This window comes from Crinia signifera, chromosome 2, assembly GCF_055691185.1.
Source record: "Crinia signifera chromosome 2, ASM5569118v1, whole genome shotgun sequence".
Taxonomy (NCBI): Eukaryota; Metazoa; Chordata; class Amphibia; order Anura; family Myobatrachidae; genus Crinia; species Crinia signifera.
Genome location: NC_139218.1, coordinates 243904644 through 243920868, shown reverse-complemented (window position 1 = coordinate 243920868; position 16225 = coordinate 243904644). Strand labels below are relative to the sequence as shown.

Here is a 16225-nt window from a genome sequence, read left to right as displayed (position 1 = left end):
CAGCTGGTATAATAAACATCAACACAGAACATACAGGTTCACCTAACAAATAAACGGTGTTAGAGGATAAATTGACTCAATCTAAAAGGAAATAAATTACAGTCAGTTTTAATTCTATGTTTTATTCTATATTTGCAAGAATAGGATCTTTTGGAAAAACAACTGGGTGGTGATCGTGTGATCGCATGAAACTGTGGTCTCATCGGAGTGTCATGTAGTGTTCATTCTTGCACCCTGCACCTATCACAACCCTTGCAGTTCCACTTTCCTGTCTGAAGCATCACTATGGTAGCACACTATCTTTCTGAGATACATTCCAGAGTGTGCTAGAAGCGCCAAAGCAGAGAACAAAAACCCAAGCTGGAAAGAAGAGCTGCATGGGTTGTGACAGATGCAGGGTGCTAGAAAGGACACTAGACCTTGCCACGTAGATAGAGGTCTGTGCTATTCTGTGTTTTGTATACTGGGAAGGGAATCCTGGTACAGGTGCAAGAATCCTTCATCGGTGTAAGTGCCAATACTAATATTAATGGTTACAGCTGCAAACAGAAAAATAATGGGCGAAGTGCCCGTTTCATGCCACTTGGATTATCATAAGGTACGGTAGTAAATCAGACTTCTGTGGCAGCACACAAACACAACCACTTAACATCTGAATCAACCATATACAGTATGTGGCTGGGATTTTTCTTTTGCCATATTAGTACCTTAATCAGGTTGTTTTAGATCAGGCATGTCCAACCTGCGGCCCTCCAGATGTTGTGAAACGACACATCCCAGCATGCCTTGCAATAGTTTTAGCATTCCCTAATAGCAATACTATGGCAAGGCATGCTGGGATGTGTAGTTTCACAACATCTGGAGGGCCGCAGGTTGGACATGCCTGTTTTAGATTGTAACATACAGTGGAGGCAACTATTTTATATAATAGGCCAATACAAGAATTAATGACATCCCATTCTGCACGGGTTATTCATGTATTTTAAATACAACCTAGAAAATTATCACTTAAAAGTTAAATAATGCAGTGATCAGTTATAAATCGTAACTGCTTTTGTATGCGCTATATAAGACACTTAATAAATAAATAAATAGAAAAGGACAAAAAAAAATTGGTGGAAATACTGCGGCTCTTTAAATTTGATTGAAAAAAGGTTCAGCAATGTCTACACAACCACAACATTTAAGGAAAGCTTTTGGTATTTTCATTTCATCTAAATCAATGATATCAAGGATATTGATAGAGGTTTTTAATATAATGGAATGCAACTATAGACTGTCCATTTGATTTATATATACTAAGGGAAATGGCAAAGCAACGTTGATCCCTAAGGAAAATGACATGTGGGAATAACAGGAGAATATAAATACATCAGACTCCAAATCCATATTCACAGATTTACAGAAGGATTTCCTATTTGTATACTGTTCAGGACTTTGCTTTATTTTCCTTCTTATAAAACATTTATGAACGCCACACATCTGCTGGTATTGGAAAATTGCTCTGATATTGCGACGTGGATGACCATAAAGTCATGAAAGTTGATAGGCTCATTCGGCATGTCCTCAATTCTGGTTGGACACTGGCAGATCACTGCATGTGGGTGTAGTCATCTGCTGCACAAACAAGGGGGTCTGCATTGAGACCCATCTACAGATTTATGATTAGTAGAACAGCTACCCAATATCCATTTGTAAAAATCTATCCTTTATAGAACTAATACCCAAGCAGACAGAATTTTATCTTAATAATAATGGTTTGATATTAGTTACAAAAAATTATTAAATAATTAAAAACTATTAAATGTTTGATTACATACCCTTTGCGCAGAAGGTCGAAGACTAAAAAAAAAGAAGAGAAAAGAAAGTAGATGACTTTGATAAAAAATAATTTAAAATAAAAAGAACAAAAAGCTAAATATTACCCAAATTAATTCCTGCATTTAACAGGTGTTTTTGAAAAGAAAGATGTTATTGGGTAATCTTTTGCTTTTTTTGTTTTCTAAACTTTGATAATGCAACACGTGAAAACTTCTTTAATTAATAAAGCATTTTGGTATACAAGGCCATTACAGCTGCACATACACCCTAAATCAGGCATGTCCAACGTTGTCCCGCCAGATGTTGTGAAACTACACATCCCAGCATGCTTTGTCACAGTTTTGCTATTAGAGAATGCAAAACTATTGCAAAGCATGCTGGGATGTGTAGTTTCACAACATATGGAGGGCCAACGTTGGACATGCCTGCCCTAAATCAAAGCACATGTTGGGAGGGAATTTTTTTTAATCCAGTGTTTTAAATAAGGAAACTGCTTTATGAAGCCCACCATTAATTTTAGAGGGGCCCAATATTTCCCCGACTATACCTTCCAATGAAGAGCAGGTATTATTTTTCATACTCATCAAGAGAACAATTGTTTGTAGCTACAGTAGCTACCACTTACTGTATGTATCAATCGATGAATCATTATGAACACTTCTGCTGCCTTGAAATAGTTGCAGAAGGTTACCCAATAGACCAGTTTAAATCAAAACAGAAAAAAAAAAAAAAAAAATTTTTATTCCAAATAATTCTGTTACTTTTGTTATCCATATCTACGGACTTCTGCTGAATCTGCAGATTAAATGTCCAATAATTCATGTCTCATTGATTTGGTTTCTTATAATTGTATGGTTTCATTATATGCAAAAGACTGTTTTTAAGATATTTAACCCCTTCCTGACAGAGCTAGTTTTTGCGTTCCTGACAGAGCCATTTTTTTCAAATCTGACATGTCTCACTTAAGTGGGGATAACTTTTTTTTGCTTTTACTTATCCCAGTGATTTTGAGATTGTTTTTTCGTGACACATTGTACTTCAAATTAGTGGTAAATTTGGGTCGATACAGTCTGTGTTTTTTTGTGAAAAATACCAAAATGTCGTGAAAAAATGGAAAATTTAGCGATTTGCAAAATGTTAAATTTTCTGCTTGTGAGACAAATAATCATACCACTCAAAATAGTTAATAACTAACATAGACCATATGTCTACTTTATGTTTCCATCATTATTTCAACTTCCTTTTAATTTTTTTGGACACTAGGAGGCTTACAATATGAATAGCAAATTCTCAAATTTTCAAGAAAATTTCAAACACTGATTTTTTTAGGGACCAGTTCAGTTCTGATATGACTTTGAGGGACTTGTATGTGAGACACCCCCATAAATGATGCCATTTCAAAAACTGCACCCCTCACAGTATTCAAAACAGCATTTTGGAAGTTTGTTAACCCTTTAGGTGTTTCACAGGAATTAAAACAAAGTGTAGGTGAAATTTCAAAATTTCATTTTTTTTGCAGATTTGCAATTTTAATACATTTTTCTAAGGAACACAGTACATTTTACTAGAGAAATGTGACTAAAAATTGATTCCCCCAATTCTTTTGTTTTCAAAAATATCCTATATGTGGCCCTAGTGTGCACGTTGACCAAACCACAGGCTTCATAATAGAAGGAGCACCTACTTGATTTTGGAGCCTCCTTTTTATGAGATTATTTTTTAGGCACCATGTAGGTTTCTAGGCACCATAAGATGCTAAAATTTAGGAACCCCCCCACAAGTTACCCCATTTTGCAAACTACACCCCTCAGGGAATTCATCTAGGGGTATAGTGTACATTTCAAACCCCCAGGGGTTTCACCAATTGTGGTACAACTGGGCAGTGAAAATGAAAAATTACATTTTTTACACAAAAATGCAGTTCTGGCTCAAAATTTTTCATTTTCACAAGGAATGAAGGAGACAAAGCACCCCAAAATCTGTGCCCCAATTTCTCCCGAGTACCGCAATGCCTCACATGTGACCAAAAAATACCAGTTGGGTGCATGGCAGGACTCAGAAGGGAAGGAGTGATTTTTGGATTTTGCAGCTCAGATTCTGGTGGAATTTTGGTGGGTGCTATGTCGCATTAGCAAGACCCCCCAAGCACCAATACAGTGGAACCCCCCCACAAGTGACCCCATTTTGCAAACTACACCCCTCAGGGAATTCATCTAGGGGTATAGTGTACATTTCAAACCCCCAGGGGTTTCACCAATTTTGATACAAGTGGGCAGTGAAAATGAAAAATTACATTTTTTTACACAAAAATGCAGTTCTGGCTCAAAATTTTTCATTTTCAGAAGGTATGAAGGAGAAAAAGCACCCCAAAATCTGTGCCCCAATTTCTCCCGAGTACGGCAATGCCTCACATGTGAACAAAAAATACCAGTTGGGTGCATGGCAGGACTCAGAAGGGAAGGAGTGATTTTTGGATTTTGCAGCACAGATTTTGGTGGAATGAATGGTGGGTGCTATGTTGCACCAATACAGTGGAACCCCCCCACAAGTCACCCCATTTTGCAAAGTACACCCCTCAGGGAATTCATCTAGGGGTATAGTGTACATTTCAAACCCCCAGGGGTTTCACCAATTTTGATACAAGTGGGCAGTGAACATGAAAAATTACATTTTTTTACACAAAAATGCAGTTCTGGCTCAAAATTTTTCATTTTCAGAAGGTATGAAGGAGAAAAAGCACCCCAAAATCTGTGCCCCAATTTCTCCCGAGTACGGCAATGCCTCACATGTGACCAAAAAATACCAGTTGGGTGCATGGCAGGACTCAGAAGGGAAGGAGTGATTTTTGGATTTTGCAGCTCAGATTCTGGTGGAATTTTGGTGGGTGCTATGTCGCATTAGCAAGACCCCCAAAGCACCAATACAGTGGAACCCCCCCACAAGTGACCCCATTTTGCAAACTACACCCCTCAGGGAATTCATCTAGGGGTATAGTGTACATTTCAAACCCCCAGGGGTTTCACCAATTTTGATACAAGTGGGCAGTGAACATGAAAAATTACATTTTTTTACACAAAAATGCAGTTCTGGCTCAAAATTTTTCATTTTCAGAAGGTATGAAGGAGAAAAAGCACCCCAAAATCTGTGCCCCAATTTCTCCAGAGTACGGCAATGCCTCACATGTGAACAAAAAATACCAGTTGGGTGCATGGCAGGACTCAGAAGGGAAGGAGTGATTTTTGGATTTTGCAGCACAGATTTTGGTGGAATGAATGGTGGGTGCTATGTTGCACCAATACAGTGGAACCCCCCCACAAGTTACCCCATTTTGCGAAGTACACCCCTCAGGGAATTCATCTAGGGGTATAGTGTACATTTCAAACCCCCAGGGGTTTCACCAATTTTGATACAAGTGGGCAGTGAAAATGAAAAATTACATTTTTTTACACAAAAATGCAGTTCTGGCTCAAAATTTTTCATTTTCAGAAGGAATAAAGGAGACAAAGCACCCCAAAATCTGTGCCCCAATTTCTCCCGAGTACGGCAATGCCTCATGTGTGACCAAAAAGTGGCAGGACTCAGAAGGGAAGGAGTGATATTTGGAGTTTGCAGCACAAATTCTGGTGGAATGATGGTGGGTGCTATGTCGCATTAGCAAGACCCCCAAAGCACCAATACAGTGGAACCCCCCCACAAGTGACCCCATTTTGCAAACTACACCCCTCAGGGAATTCATCTAGGGGTATAGTGTACATTTCAAACCCCCAGGGGTTTCACCAATTTTGATAAAACTGGGCAGTGAACATGAAAAATTACATTTTTTTACACAAAAATGCAGTTCTGGCTCAAAATTTTTCATTTTCACAAGGAATGAAGGAGAAAAAGCACCCCAAAATCTGTGCCCCAATATCTCCCAAGTACGGCAATGCCTCACATGTGACCAAAAAATACCAGTTGGGTGCATGGCAGGACTCAGAAGGGAAGGAGTGATTTTTGGATTTTGCGGCTCAGATTCTGGTGGAATGAATGGTGGGTGCTATGTGGCATTAGCAAGACCCCCGAAGCACGGTGAAATTATGAACCTAATATTCCATAGATGTGTGGTATATTTTAAAACACTCCTTTATACATAGGCCGGGTTTGTCGGGGCAAGTGTCACACTGGAAAATAGTTTGCTTTCTTATTCCCTTTTTATAGCAAACTTTGCACCTTTTTTGTGTCCTGCCCTTTTTTCCAGTGGAGGGGATTTCATCAGGAAAATGCTGCCCTGGTACAATACGGGGGCCAGTACTAGAAGTACTGGGGCCCTCTGCCTGCTGGTTCCCAAATATTAGGCCCTTTATGACTTCCTCTTGAAAGTGCATAAATGTCCCCCTCTGGCCGGTAGAACGGAATAGCACGTAAGCGTTATACAGTGCCATCTGGATGATATACACGGCCACCTTCTTGTACCAGATTTTTGTTTTCCGCAGGGCACTGTACGGCTTCAGTACCTGATCTGAAAGATCCACTCCGCCCATGTACCTATTGTAATCCAGGATACAATTAGGTTTTGAGGTGTGGGTACTGGTACCTCGTACAGGGACGGAGGTGGTACTGTCTCCGTGAATTGTTGTCAGTATAAGGACATCCCTCTTGTCCTTATATTTGACCAACAACATATTTTCGTTGCATATTCCCCTGCTTTCACCCCTTCTCATTACTTGGGCAATGTGCGTTTTTGGGAGGCCTCTTTGGTTCTTGCGCACAGTACCGCAAGCTGCTGTACCTCTTGAACCAAGGGCCTTAAACAGGGGGATGCTAGTGTAAAAGTTATCCACATAGAGGTGATAACCTTTATCCAGGAAGGGGTGCACTAAATCCCAGACAATTTTCCCACTAACACCTACGAAGGAGGGGGGGCATTCTGGCGGTTCAATTCTTGAATCCTTCCCTTCATAAACCCTAAACCTGTGGGTGTACCCTGAGGTGCTTTCACACAGTTTATACATTTTTATGCCATACCTTGCCCTCTTACTGGGAAGGTACTGGCGGAATTTAACCCTTCCTTTAAAATGTATAAGGGACTCGTCGATACAAATACATTTTTCAGGGATGTACACCTCTTCAAATTTGGCACTGAAATGATCAATGACCGGCCTGACTTTGAATAGCCGGTCAAAGGTGGGATCATCTCTAGGTGGGCACTGTGCATTATCGGTGTAATGTATAAATTTAAGAATTGTCTCAAATCGAGTCCGGGTCATGGCCATACGGTAAAATGGAGTACTGTACAGAACATCTGTACTCCAATATTGCCTAATTTCTGGCTTTTTTACTATGCCCATATGAAACACCAGACCCCAAAACGTCATCATCTCTACTGCATCTACAGGGGTCCACCTAGCAAATGATGACGTGGGGTTTTGAGCAATAAACTGCTGGGCATATAAATTAGTTTGGTCCACCATTAAATTTATAAAATCATCAGAGAAAAATAATTTGAAAAAGTCAATTTCTCTGAGACCTGTGGAATCAAATTGGATTCCTGGCATGGCCAAAAACTCAGGAACCTGGGGCTCAAAATTGTCTGGTGGTGGGGTCCATACGAGATCAATTGTTGGGGGGGGGGGGTCTCAGCTGCTCTACGGGGGCGTCTTTGAGGGGGTCCCTCATCACCAGAGGAGGAAGAGGAGCTTAAGACGAATCCTTCAAATTCCCCGCTTGCATCACTGGCTGTGTCAGAGTCAGAGGCAAGCATGGCATATGCCTCCTCCACTGAATACATTCTCCTGGATGACTGGGAGGACATTTGGGATGCCATTTTTATTTTTGTGTTACTGGTAGTGAAATGTTTCAACACGTGTATAGTGTAGGGGGGGGTACAAACTTTATTTCAACCCGGGGGGTATGTAGTGTGTAGTGTGTATGTAGTGCAGGAAAAAAAAAAATACTTTATACCAATAATAAAAAAAAAAAATGAAGGGGTTAAAAATAAAAAATTGAAGGGGTTAAAAAAAAAAAAAAAAAAAAGGTCCTGCGCCAAAAATTGAGCACAGATGTTGGTCAGTAACGTCTGTCACTGAACAGCGCTCAAAGGCAACAGGAATTTGATCAAAAAAAAAAAAAAAATAGATCAACCCTGTGCCGAAAAAGCTGATCAGTGATGTACGTCACTGATCAGCGCACAGTGGCCACAGGACACCCACAAAATCACAGTGTGTGTAAAAAAAAAATTAAAAAAATACCCCACAGCACTCACAAAAAAAAAAAAAGGTGATCAGTGATGCGACACTGATTACCAGTGAGGTGCAGCAGGTGCACAACCTTTGGTGCAACTGACAGTGCAACTGACAGGTATATATAAAAAAAAAAAAACCTCTGTACCCCCAAAAAAGTTGCTGATCACCTCAGATATAGTGATCAGCACAAAAGGCGGGGGCAGCAGACACAAAATTTAGCACTCTCTGTCACTATCTCTCTCTATCTCTCTATCTCTCACTATCTATCACTCTATGACACTGCAGCAGCAGCACTGACAGGTATATCTATATATAAAAAAAAACCTGCGCCCCCAAAAAGTTGCTGATCAGTTAATTTATACTGATCAGCACAAAAGGAGGGGGCAGCAGTCAGTTATATAAAAAATATATAGCACAATCTGTCACTATCTCTCTCTATCTCTCTCTCTCTATCTCTCTATAACTATCACACTGCAGCAGCACAAAATATAGCACTCTGTCACTAGGCCTCTCTATCTCTCTCTCTCTATCTCTCTCTATCTCTCTATCTCTCTCTCTCTCTATCTATAACTATATCACACTGCAGCAGCACAAAATATAGCACTCTCTGACACTATCTCTCTCTCTATCTCTCTCTATCTCTCTATCTCTCTCTATCTATCTCTCTATCTAGCTATTACACTGCAGCAGCACAATTTCACAGCACAGGAAGGCACAAGTAGCAACAGGATCCAGGAAGCATCCAGCACACTACAAGCACAGATCAAGCAGTGATCAAGCAGTGATGAAGCAGTGATCAGGTAAGTATGGAGCAAGGTTCTGGTCAGTATATGGCGGCAGGTGGGCACGGTGACCGCACTGCACGCTATTCCAGACCGGAATGGCGTCTGCAGTGCAGTCACCGTTAGTTTAAACCCCCCTCCATGGCTGTGATTGGTCCGTCGGTCCGACGGACCAATCACGGCCTTTGGGGGCGGGCGGGGTGAGGTGGGGTGACACCAGTGTCACCCTTACACCCCGCGGTGATTGGTGCTGTACTTTACAGCACCAATCACCTCCGATCCCGTGTCACCGGCGAACGTTATTCGCCGGTGACACAGGAAAACGCTGTGAATGGCTGTTCACACTGAACAGCCAATCACAGCGATCGCCGACGGGGGGGCGGCATCGCAGCCCCCCCTGGGCATGCACGGACATGTCTGCTGTCAGGGACAGCAGACATGTTGAAACTGTCACCGCGTCTATAGACGCGGTGACAGTTTAAATCCATGACGTACATTTACGCCATGTGTCGGGAAGTGCTTCCCGACCATGACGTAAATGTACGTCAAATGTCGGGAAGGGGTTAAGCTGTAATGTGTATGGAACTGTGGCGCTCTTTATTTGTACTATTTTTGTTATTTATCCAATGTTATGCCAAGTTTTGTCTCCCTGTACGGTTCCTTTGTACAGCGCTGCAAAACACTTGTGGCGCCTTATAAATAAAATTATAATAACAACAACAACAACAACAACAACATGGGTTTTTTCAATTCTTTATGATACCCCTTTCACATCGCACTTTTAAAACGGTATATTGCCGTTTTTTTCCATTTTAAAACGTTTCAGGCTGCAGTGGGAAAGTGCCAAAGTTGATTTACCGGCTAAAGTTAACCGGTATTTCAACACGTTTAAAAAGCAGAGTCCTACACGTTTTAAAGCCGTTTTTTTGGCAGTTTGAACAGCTCTATTTCAATGGCTTGAAACGTGTCCCTTGGGGATTAAACGGGTTGAATGTTTGAATGGTATTAAATGATTTTTAAAACGGTTTTCACCTGCAATGTGAAAGGTCTCAAGGCTCAGACCCGTTTTAAAGTCCCATTTAAGAATACCGTGTCATTACCCATTTCTGCAATGTGAAAGCAGTATGAGTCAACATGTGGTATTTCATGCTCTACCATCCATAAGACATGGTGGGAGAAAACAAAAATAGTGTGTCGAGCGTATTTACATTTTGACAGGTGTTTGATATACACTCTATAATTTATATTACAGATCTCATGTAAATGAAGCACCTGCTCTGCAGTGCACTTCAGAAATCAAATGCATCATCAACATAATCCACATAATCCCCCATTCATCTAAAGCTGCCAAATCATGATGTAATGGACTGATCACTAATTTACCTTCTTTATTTCTCCCAGTGGCTTAACTATAGAGGTTGCAATGGTTATGCTTGCTATGGGGCCCTACCATTTCAGGGACTGGTTGGCCCTGCAAGCAATGCCGCTGCATCAAGTTTTTATTTTAACCACAGCGGGGAAGGCATGCATACCGGTAATAGGCAGCAGCCAGGCCCTAGCAGCAGCAGCAATGAGCGGAATCTTGGGGATGAACTGCACTGAACCTCCCCCAGTTGCATCAGCAAGACATCAACAGCCATTGCCTCCCATCCCCCCCACCGGCAGTACCATGGTACCTGTGCCAGTACGGGGGGGGGGGGGGGTATGGATGTGTGCACATAAAATGGAGGCAAGGTTTTTTCCATCTATGCCCAAATATGGTGCTCTGTCGGTCTTTCTATGCCCGCTCTCTATCCATCCATGACCCCCTGTGCATCCAGGACCTGTAGTCTGGTAGTAGTGCTCATTCTAGCACCCGCTATCTTTGAAAACCCATGAAGTTCCTCTTCCCTGCCTAGAGTGTCGCTGTCTGCTGTAGTGCTTCTAGCACAGTGTGGTCTGTATATTAGCACTGATATGCAAACCAGACCTGTGCTAAAAACACCACAGCAGACAGCAACACCCCTTCCTCTCCCTTAACCTCCCTCTTTTTTTCCATGATATACCCTCTTCCCCTGACCCCCTTCTCACTCCTCCCTCTTCCCCCTGACACTCTTCTCACTCCTCCCTCTTCCCCCTGACACTTTGTCTCACTCCCCCTAACGCTCTACCTCCTGCCCCACTAAGGGACATTGTAGTGATAAAGGTGGTGGTTGTGGGTGGGCTTCATGTTCAGGTCCTGTTTTCACGCTGAATTAACCGTGTGCGAATCATCGAGACACCGGGCACACTCTTCCGGCGGGCCGAAAAGTGCTCGGACCTCCATAGGGGTGCCCGGTGTCGTGATGATTCACACTCGGCGAATCGTCCGCACACACCGTGGTTAATAGGATCAACCCCAAAGTTTCAGTTAAGCCTCTGATCTCTCCTATTCTTTACTAACCACATTTTATTCCAGTATCATATCTTTTCTGCGCCCTTCTACATTGAAAGCTTTAATAGAGCTTCTTGAATGTCCATTAACTATATATATATATATATATATATATATATATATATATATATATATATATATATATATATATATATATATATATATATATATATATATATATATATATATATATATATATATATATATATATATATATATATATATATATATATATATATATATATATATATATATATATATATAGACAGCACTTACCTATCCTGGGAACCAGGTTAGGAAACAGACCAGCACTCACGTAGTTTGAGTTGAAGAAAAAAAAGGTGTATTTTCAAAACATTATACAAAGTGTAGTGCAGCAAGGCTGACCCAACAGCCGTTTTAACTGGATGCCTTCCAGTATTCGTCAGGGAAGGCATCCAGTTGAAACGGCTGTTGGGTCAGCCTTGCTGCACTACACTTTGTATAATGTTTTGAAAATACACCTTTTTTTTCTTCAACTCAAACTAAGTGAGTGCTGGTCTGTTTCCTAACCTGGTTCCCAGGATAGGTAAGTGCTGTCTATCATTATCCCTCTTGGACCCTGCACCGCATCATTCCTTCAACATCTGAGTGCCGTTTTGCTTCTCTCTCTCTCTATATTATATATATATATATATATATATATATATATATATATATATATATATATATATATATATATATATATACACATACATATATATATATATATACACACACACACATACATACACATACACACACACACACACACACACACATTATAATCCTATGCTTAAAATGTAATAAATAGTTTTTGGTGCAGAAAAAAAACAAAAAACAAACTGTAAAATGTAGATTGCATTACCAACATGCGATATTGTGGTAATTTGCTGTAGGCAGGAGCAAGTATTTATTGGTGCTACAGGAGCCTTTCCACCTGAACACGTTACATGTAATTGATGTGAATGAATAAAGAAACTGAATTGTTTGCCAAAATCGCAATACTGAACAAAAAGCAAAAAAGAAACAAACAAAAACAAACAGTGCAATGTGTTTATTGCTGTTGTGACAGACTTGTAGTGGCAGCTGTCATACAGCAAATTTGTTTTGCATGACATACCAAAATGTATAAAAATTGTAAAATATCATGAATCAATACAGGTAGGTTTGAAAAGATTATCATCTATAATTAAATTAATTCAAATGAATGCATCTAACTTAAAATGTTGTAACGGTACTTATATGTTAGTTGGGTGCCCACTAAGCTATTTGCTCAGTTTTCTGCACACCCTCGCGGGGCTCGCTGAGCTTGCCAACCTACTCAACTCCATGCCAACATGGATAGCGGGGGTATGACCGTACTAACTATAGTGTGCGCCAACTAACATAAGTACCGTTGTAACACATCCAGGTTGGTGTTTAGACAAAGGTTCCCAGACACACTGATTACAGTAAAGGTGCCCATACATGGTACAATAATTGGATGTGTTTTGGACGAGATCTCATCGCATGCGATTTGCGTGCGATGTGATCCGAACCTAGTTCAAAAAGTACATGCAGCACATACATTTTGAGCTTGGCGAAGGGATGTGCGCGGGAGCGCGCATTGCACCTGAAAACCGCACCGTGTATGGGCACCTTAACTGGTGCATTATGTGCAGATTGTTGTCTGTTTTGGTGGACATGAGGCTGCAGTGAAGTGGGCAGTACGGTGCTATACTGTATACACTGACAGCATAGCAGACCATTTGACAGTTATTTAAATGATTTTCTCTAATTAGCAAGTGTGTAATACAAACCATACAAAAAAGTTAAAGAAATAAATATAACGGACGCCTCCAAATGGCAACACTGTAATGTAACATCTAAATGATTTTTTATTTTTCTACACATTTAAACATGTAGTTGAGGGCAGTATCAATATTTACTATATCAAACCTTAAAGTTACTTGTGCAATCAGTTATCTGGGACTATGGGGAAGATTTATTAAGCCTGGTGAAGTGATAAAGTGGCCAGTGATAATGAGCCAATCTAAACCTAACTGTAATTTTTTAACCAAGCCTGTAACTTGAAATTTAGGAGCTTAGTGGCCAGTGATAAAGTACCAGCCACTGTATCACCTCACCAGTCTTAACAAATGTACCTTTAAGTGTGGCTTATTTTCATTGTTGTTGTAAGTTAAGTGCAAATACATAGCGAGCAACAACAAGAAAGGGTACATGTTTCCTAGCACGGCGCCTACGATTTTCATCTTATGCCATTGTTTTGATCGCATCGCATCACATGGGACCCGATCGCATGCGATGCAATGAAAACGATTTTTTAATTGTACAGGCACCCTGATGGGTGATTACTATGTAAATGCACTCCCATTTGTTAACGCCAGCCCCACTTTGAACGCCACCCCGAAGCGTGGCGAGCTCAGCGAGCCCGCAAGGGGTGGCGGTACGCGTCCTCCGACCTTTTCATACCCCCACTATCCACGTCGGCGTGGAGCTGATTTTATATAGTTTGCCTGAAGCTGGAGCTGATTTTATATAAATAGACAAACAATGTATATAACTCTCAACGGCGCCAAAAGGTGGGTGAAGTATTTGCAAACATAAAGGTGATAAAGGAGGTGATAAATGATGCAACAATACTTCCTTTCATTAGACACGGGGTTCCATTAGATCCTCAAATTCAATCGGGATACCCCCAATGGGTAGAGTGATTCAATGTATGTGGAAACAAAAAGGCTTATAATGGTGAAGCCAGTTTTTAATTACATACACGAAAAACACATGATACAATACTGTACAATATTAAAAACAATGGATTCCGGGAGACAGGATACAACAAGGAGCTAATTACCAGCTGTAGTATCAGAACTGGTGGTTAGTCAGTTCACAAGCTCTGAATGAATCAAATAGTCACCAGTCCAAACGCCCGGGTGATCGGTCTGGGAGAGGTTGATCCAGGGTAAAATAGAGTCCTTCAGTCCGTCTAACCCGGAAGTCCTGATGCCACAAATAATGCCAACGCGTTTCGACCCGTAGAACTAAAGGGTCTTTTTCAAGGCTGCATGTGTGGCTAGTGTTAAGTCCTCCTTTTTATAGCCGACTGTCCAGTCGCGGATGTAAAATCTCTATATACGATCATAGATCATGAAGCAGGTATAGAGGCATGCACTGAAGCACTTTCAAAAAGCACCTTACAAACCCCCCTACAAAAGTTTCTTATTGATGGTATCAGATTTATTCTCGTCAATAATTATTTTATGTTTGACGACACTTATTTTATTCAAAAGGTCGGAACAGCAATGGGTATCAGGTTCGCCCCCAGTTATGCCAACTTATTTATGGGTAAGTGGGAACAGGATGTGATCTGGACCCACAATCCCCATGGGGCGAACCTGGTATCCTGGAAACGCTACATAGACGACATTTTGTTTATATGGAAGGGGGGACGGGAGTCTCTATCCTCATTTTGTACATATCTTAACTCTAATCTTTTAAATATTGAACTTTCTTTTAATATAAGTGAAGCCATAGTAGATTTTTTAGATATTTCTATTTTTATCCAAAATGGTCATGTTTGCACAAAAACTTTTACCAAGCCTACTGATTCTGGGACATATATAGAAAGTACCAGTTGCCATCACAGCAACTGGTTAAATTCTATCCCAGGGGGGCAACTAAAAAGGATCAAAAGAAATTGCAGTGAAGAGGAGACGTACAAACTCCAGGCAGACCAGTTGGAAAAAAGGTTCACCAACAGTGGATATAGCAAAAAAGTTATTAAACAAGCGAGAGATCTGGTAGATGGCACGGACAGACAGTCTCTGCTTGAAACCAGAACCGATGCTGTAAATGTTGGGGAAAAACATAATAAAGCGGAGTGGGCATTCATTACAAATTTTTCTGCTCAACATAAATACATTGAAAAATCACTGGGATATCCTTTTGAGGGACCCGGTAATAGGTGGTATTATCCCTAAAAAGCTGCAATTTATTTATAAAAGGGCGCAGAACCTTAAAAATAAATTGGTTAAAAGTGCCCTTCCCCCCAAAGAGAAACAGGGGAATATCCTCACCAAGGGTTTCCACAGATGTGGGATCTGCCCCAGTTGTAGAGAGGTAAAAAGCGATGGCTCTAAGAAAACTGAGGAGATAGCCATCAACGGTGTCAAATATGTCATTAAGGATTTTTTAACATGTAATACCAAAAACGTGGTTTATATGATAGAATGTAAGTGCAATCTAGTTTATATTGGTCGGACTTCTAGACCACTGAAGGTCAGGATTGGGGAACATCTCCGCAATATAAAAAAAGGGTACTTATGTAGTATCTGGGCTCCCGTTTTTCTTATGAGACCGCGTCCCCTCACGGGGCTCGCTGCGCTCGCCACGCTTCGGGCACGGTGGCTCGCTACACTATATAAAATCAACTCCATGCGTAGTTGGATAGTAGGGGTATGAAAAAATGGGGTGCATTTAACATGGGAGCCCAGATAATACATAAGTACCAAAAAAAGGACTTCCCCTACATGCACTATCATTGCACTTTAAAAAAGTCCATAATAGTTGCACTAATTGCATCATCAAGTTCTTAGCCATTAAATGTGTCAAATCAAACCACCGACTGCGGAACTTGAACACCCAGCTGGCCAAAGCAGAGATGCGCAGCATATACGATTTTGGCACTCTGAAACCAGGAGGTTTAAATGCGGATTTCGAGATCAAATGGTTTCTATGATACACATATTTTTATGGCATATTTATAGTGGGATTTTTATGAAATTTTTTATGAATTAATTTTTTTTAATTAATATTTTAAAATATATATTTTTAATCATCCTATCTTTTTAATCCACGTTTTTGGTAAAGATATCTGGTTTGTAAATATATTATCTTTTTATGTATTCATATCTTTCTATATATGTAAGAAATTCTCCCTATATGCACTTTAATATTACGTATGTAAC

At 40.6% G+C, this 16225-nt stretch overlaps 1 protein-coding gene across 2 annotated transcripts in view; it reads right to left on the bottom strand.

Moving 5' to 3' along the window:
- The window catches only part of CAMKK1 (calcium/calmodulin dependent protein kinase kinase 1), a 249204-nt gene that overhangs the window by 116000 nt on the left and 116979 nt on the right, over positions 1-16225 (bottom strand). For both annotated transcript variants that reach the window (XM_083174142.1, XM_083174143.1), the window contains exon 8: positions 1821-1842. In XM_083174142.1, the coding sequence (XP_083030268.1) occupies positions 1821-1842 (22 nt within the window). The remainder of the gene's footprint in view (positions 1-1820; positions 1843-16225) is intronic.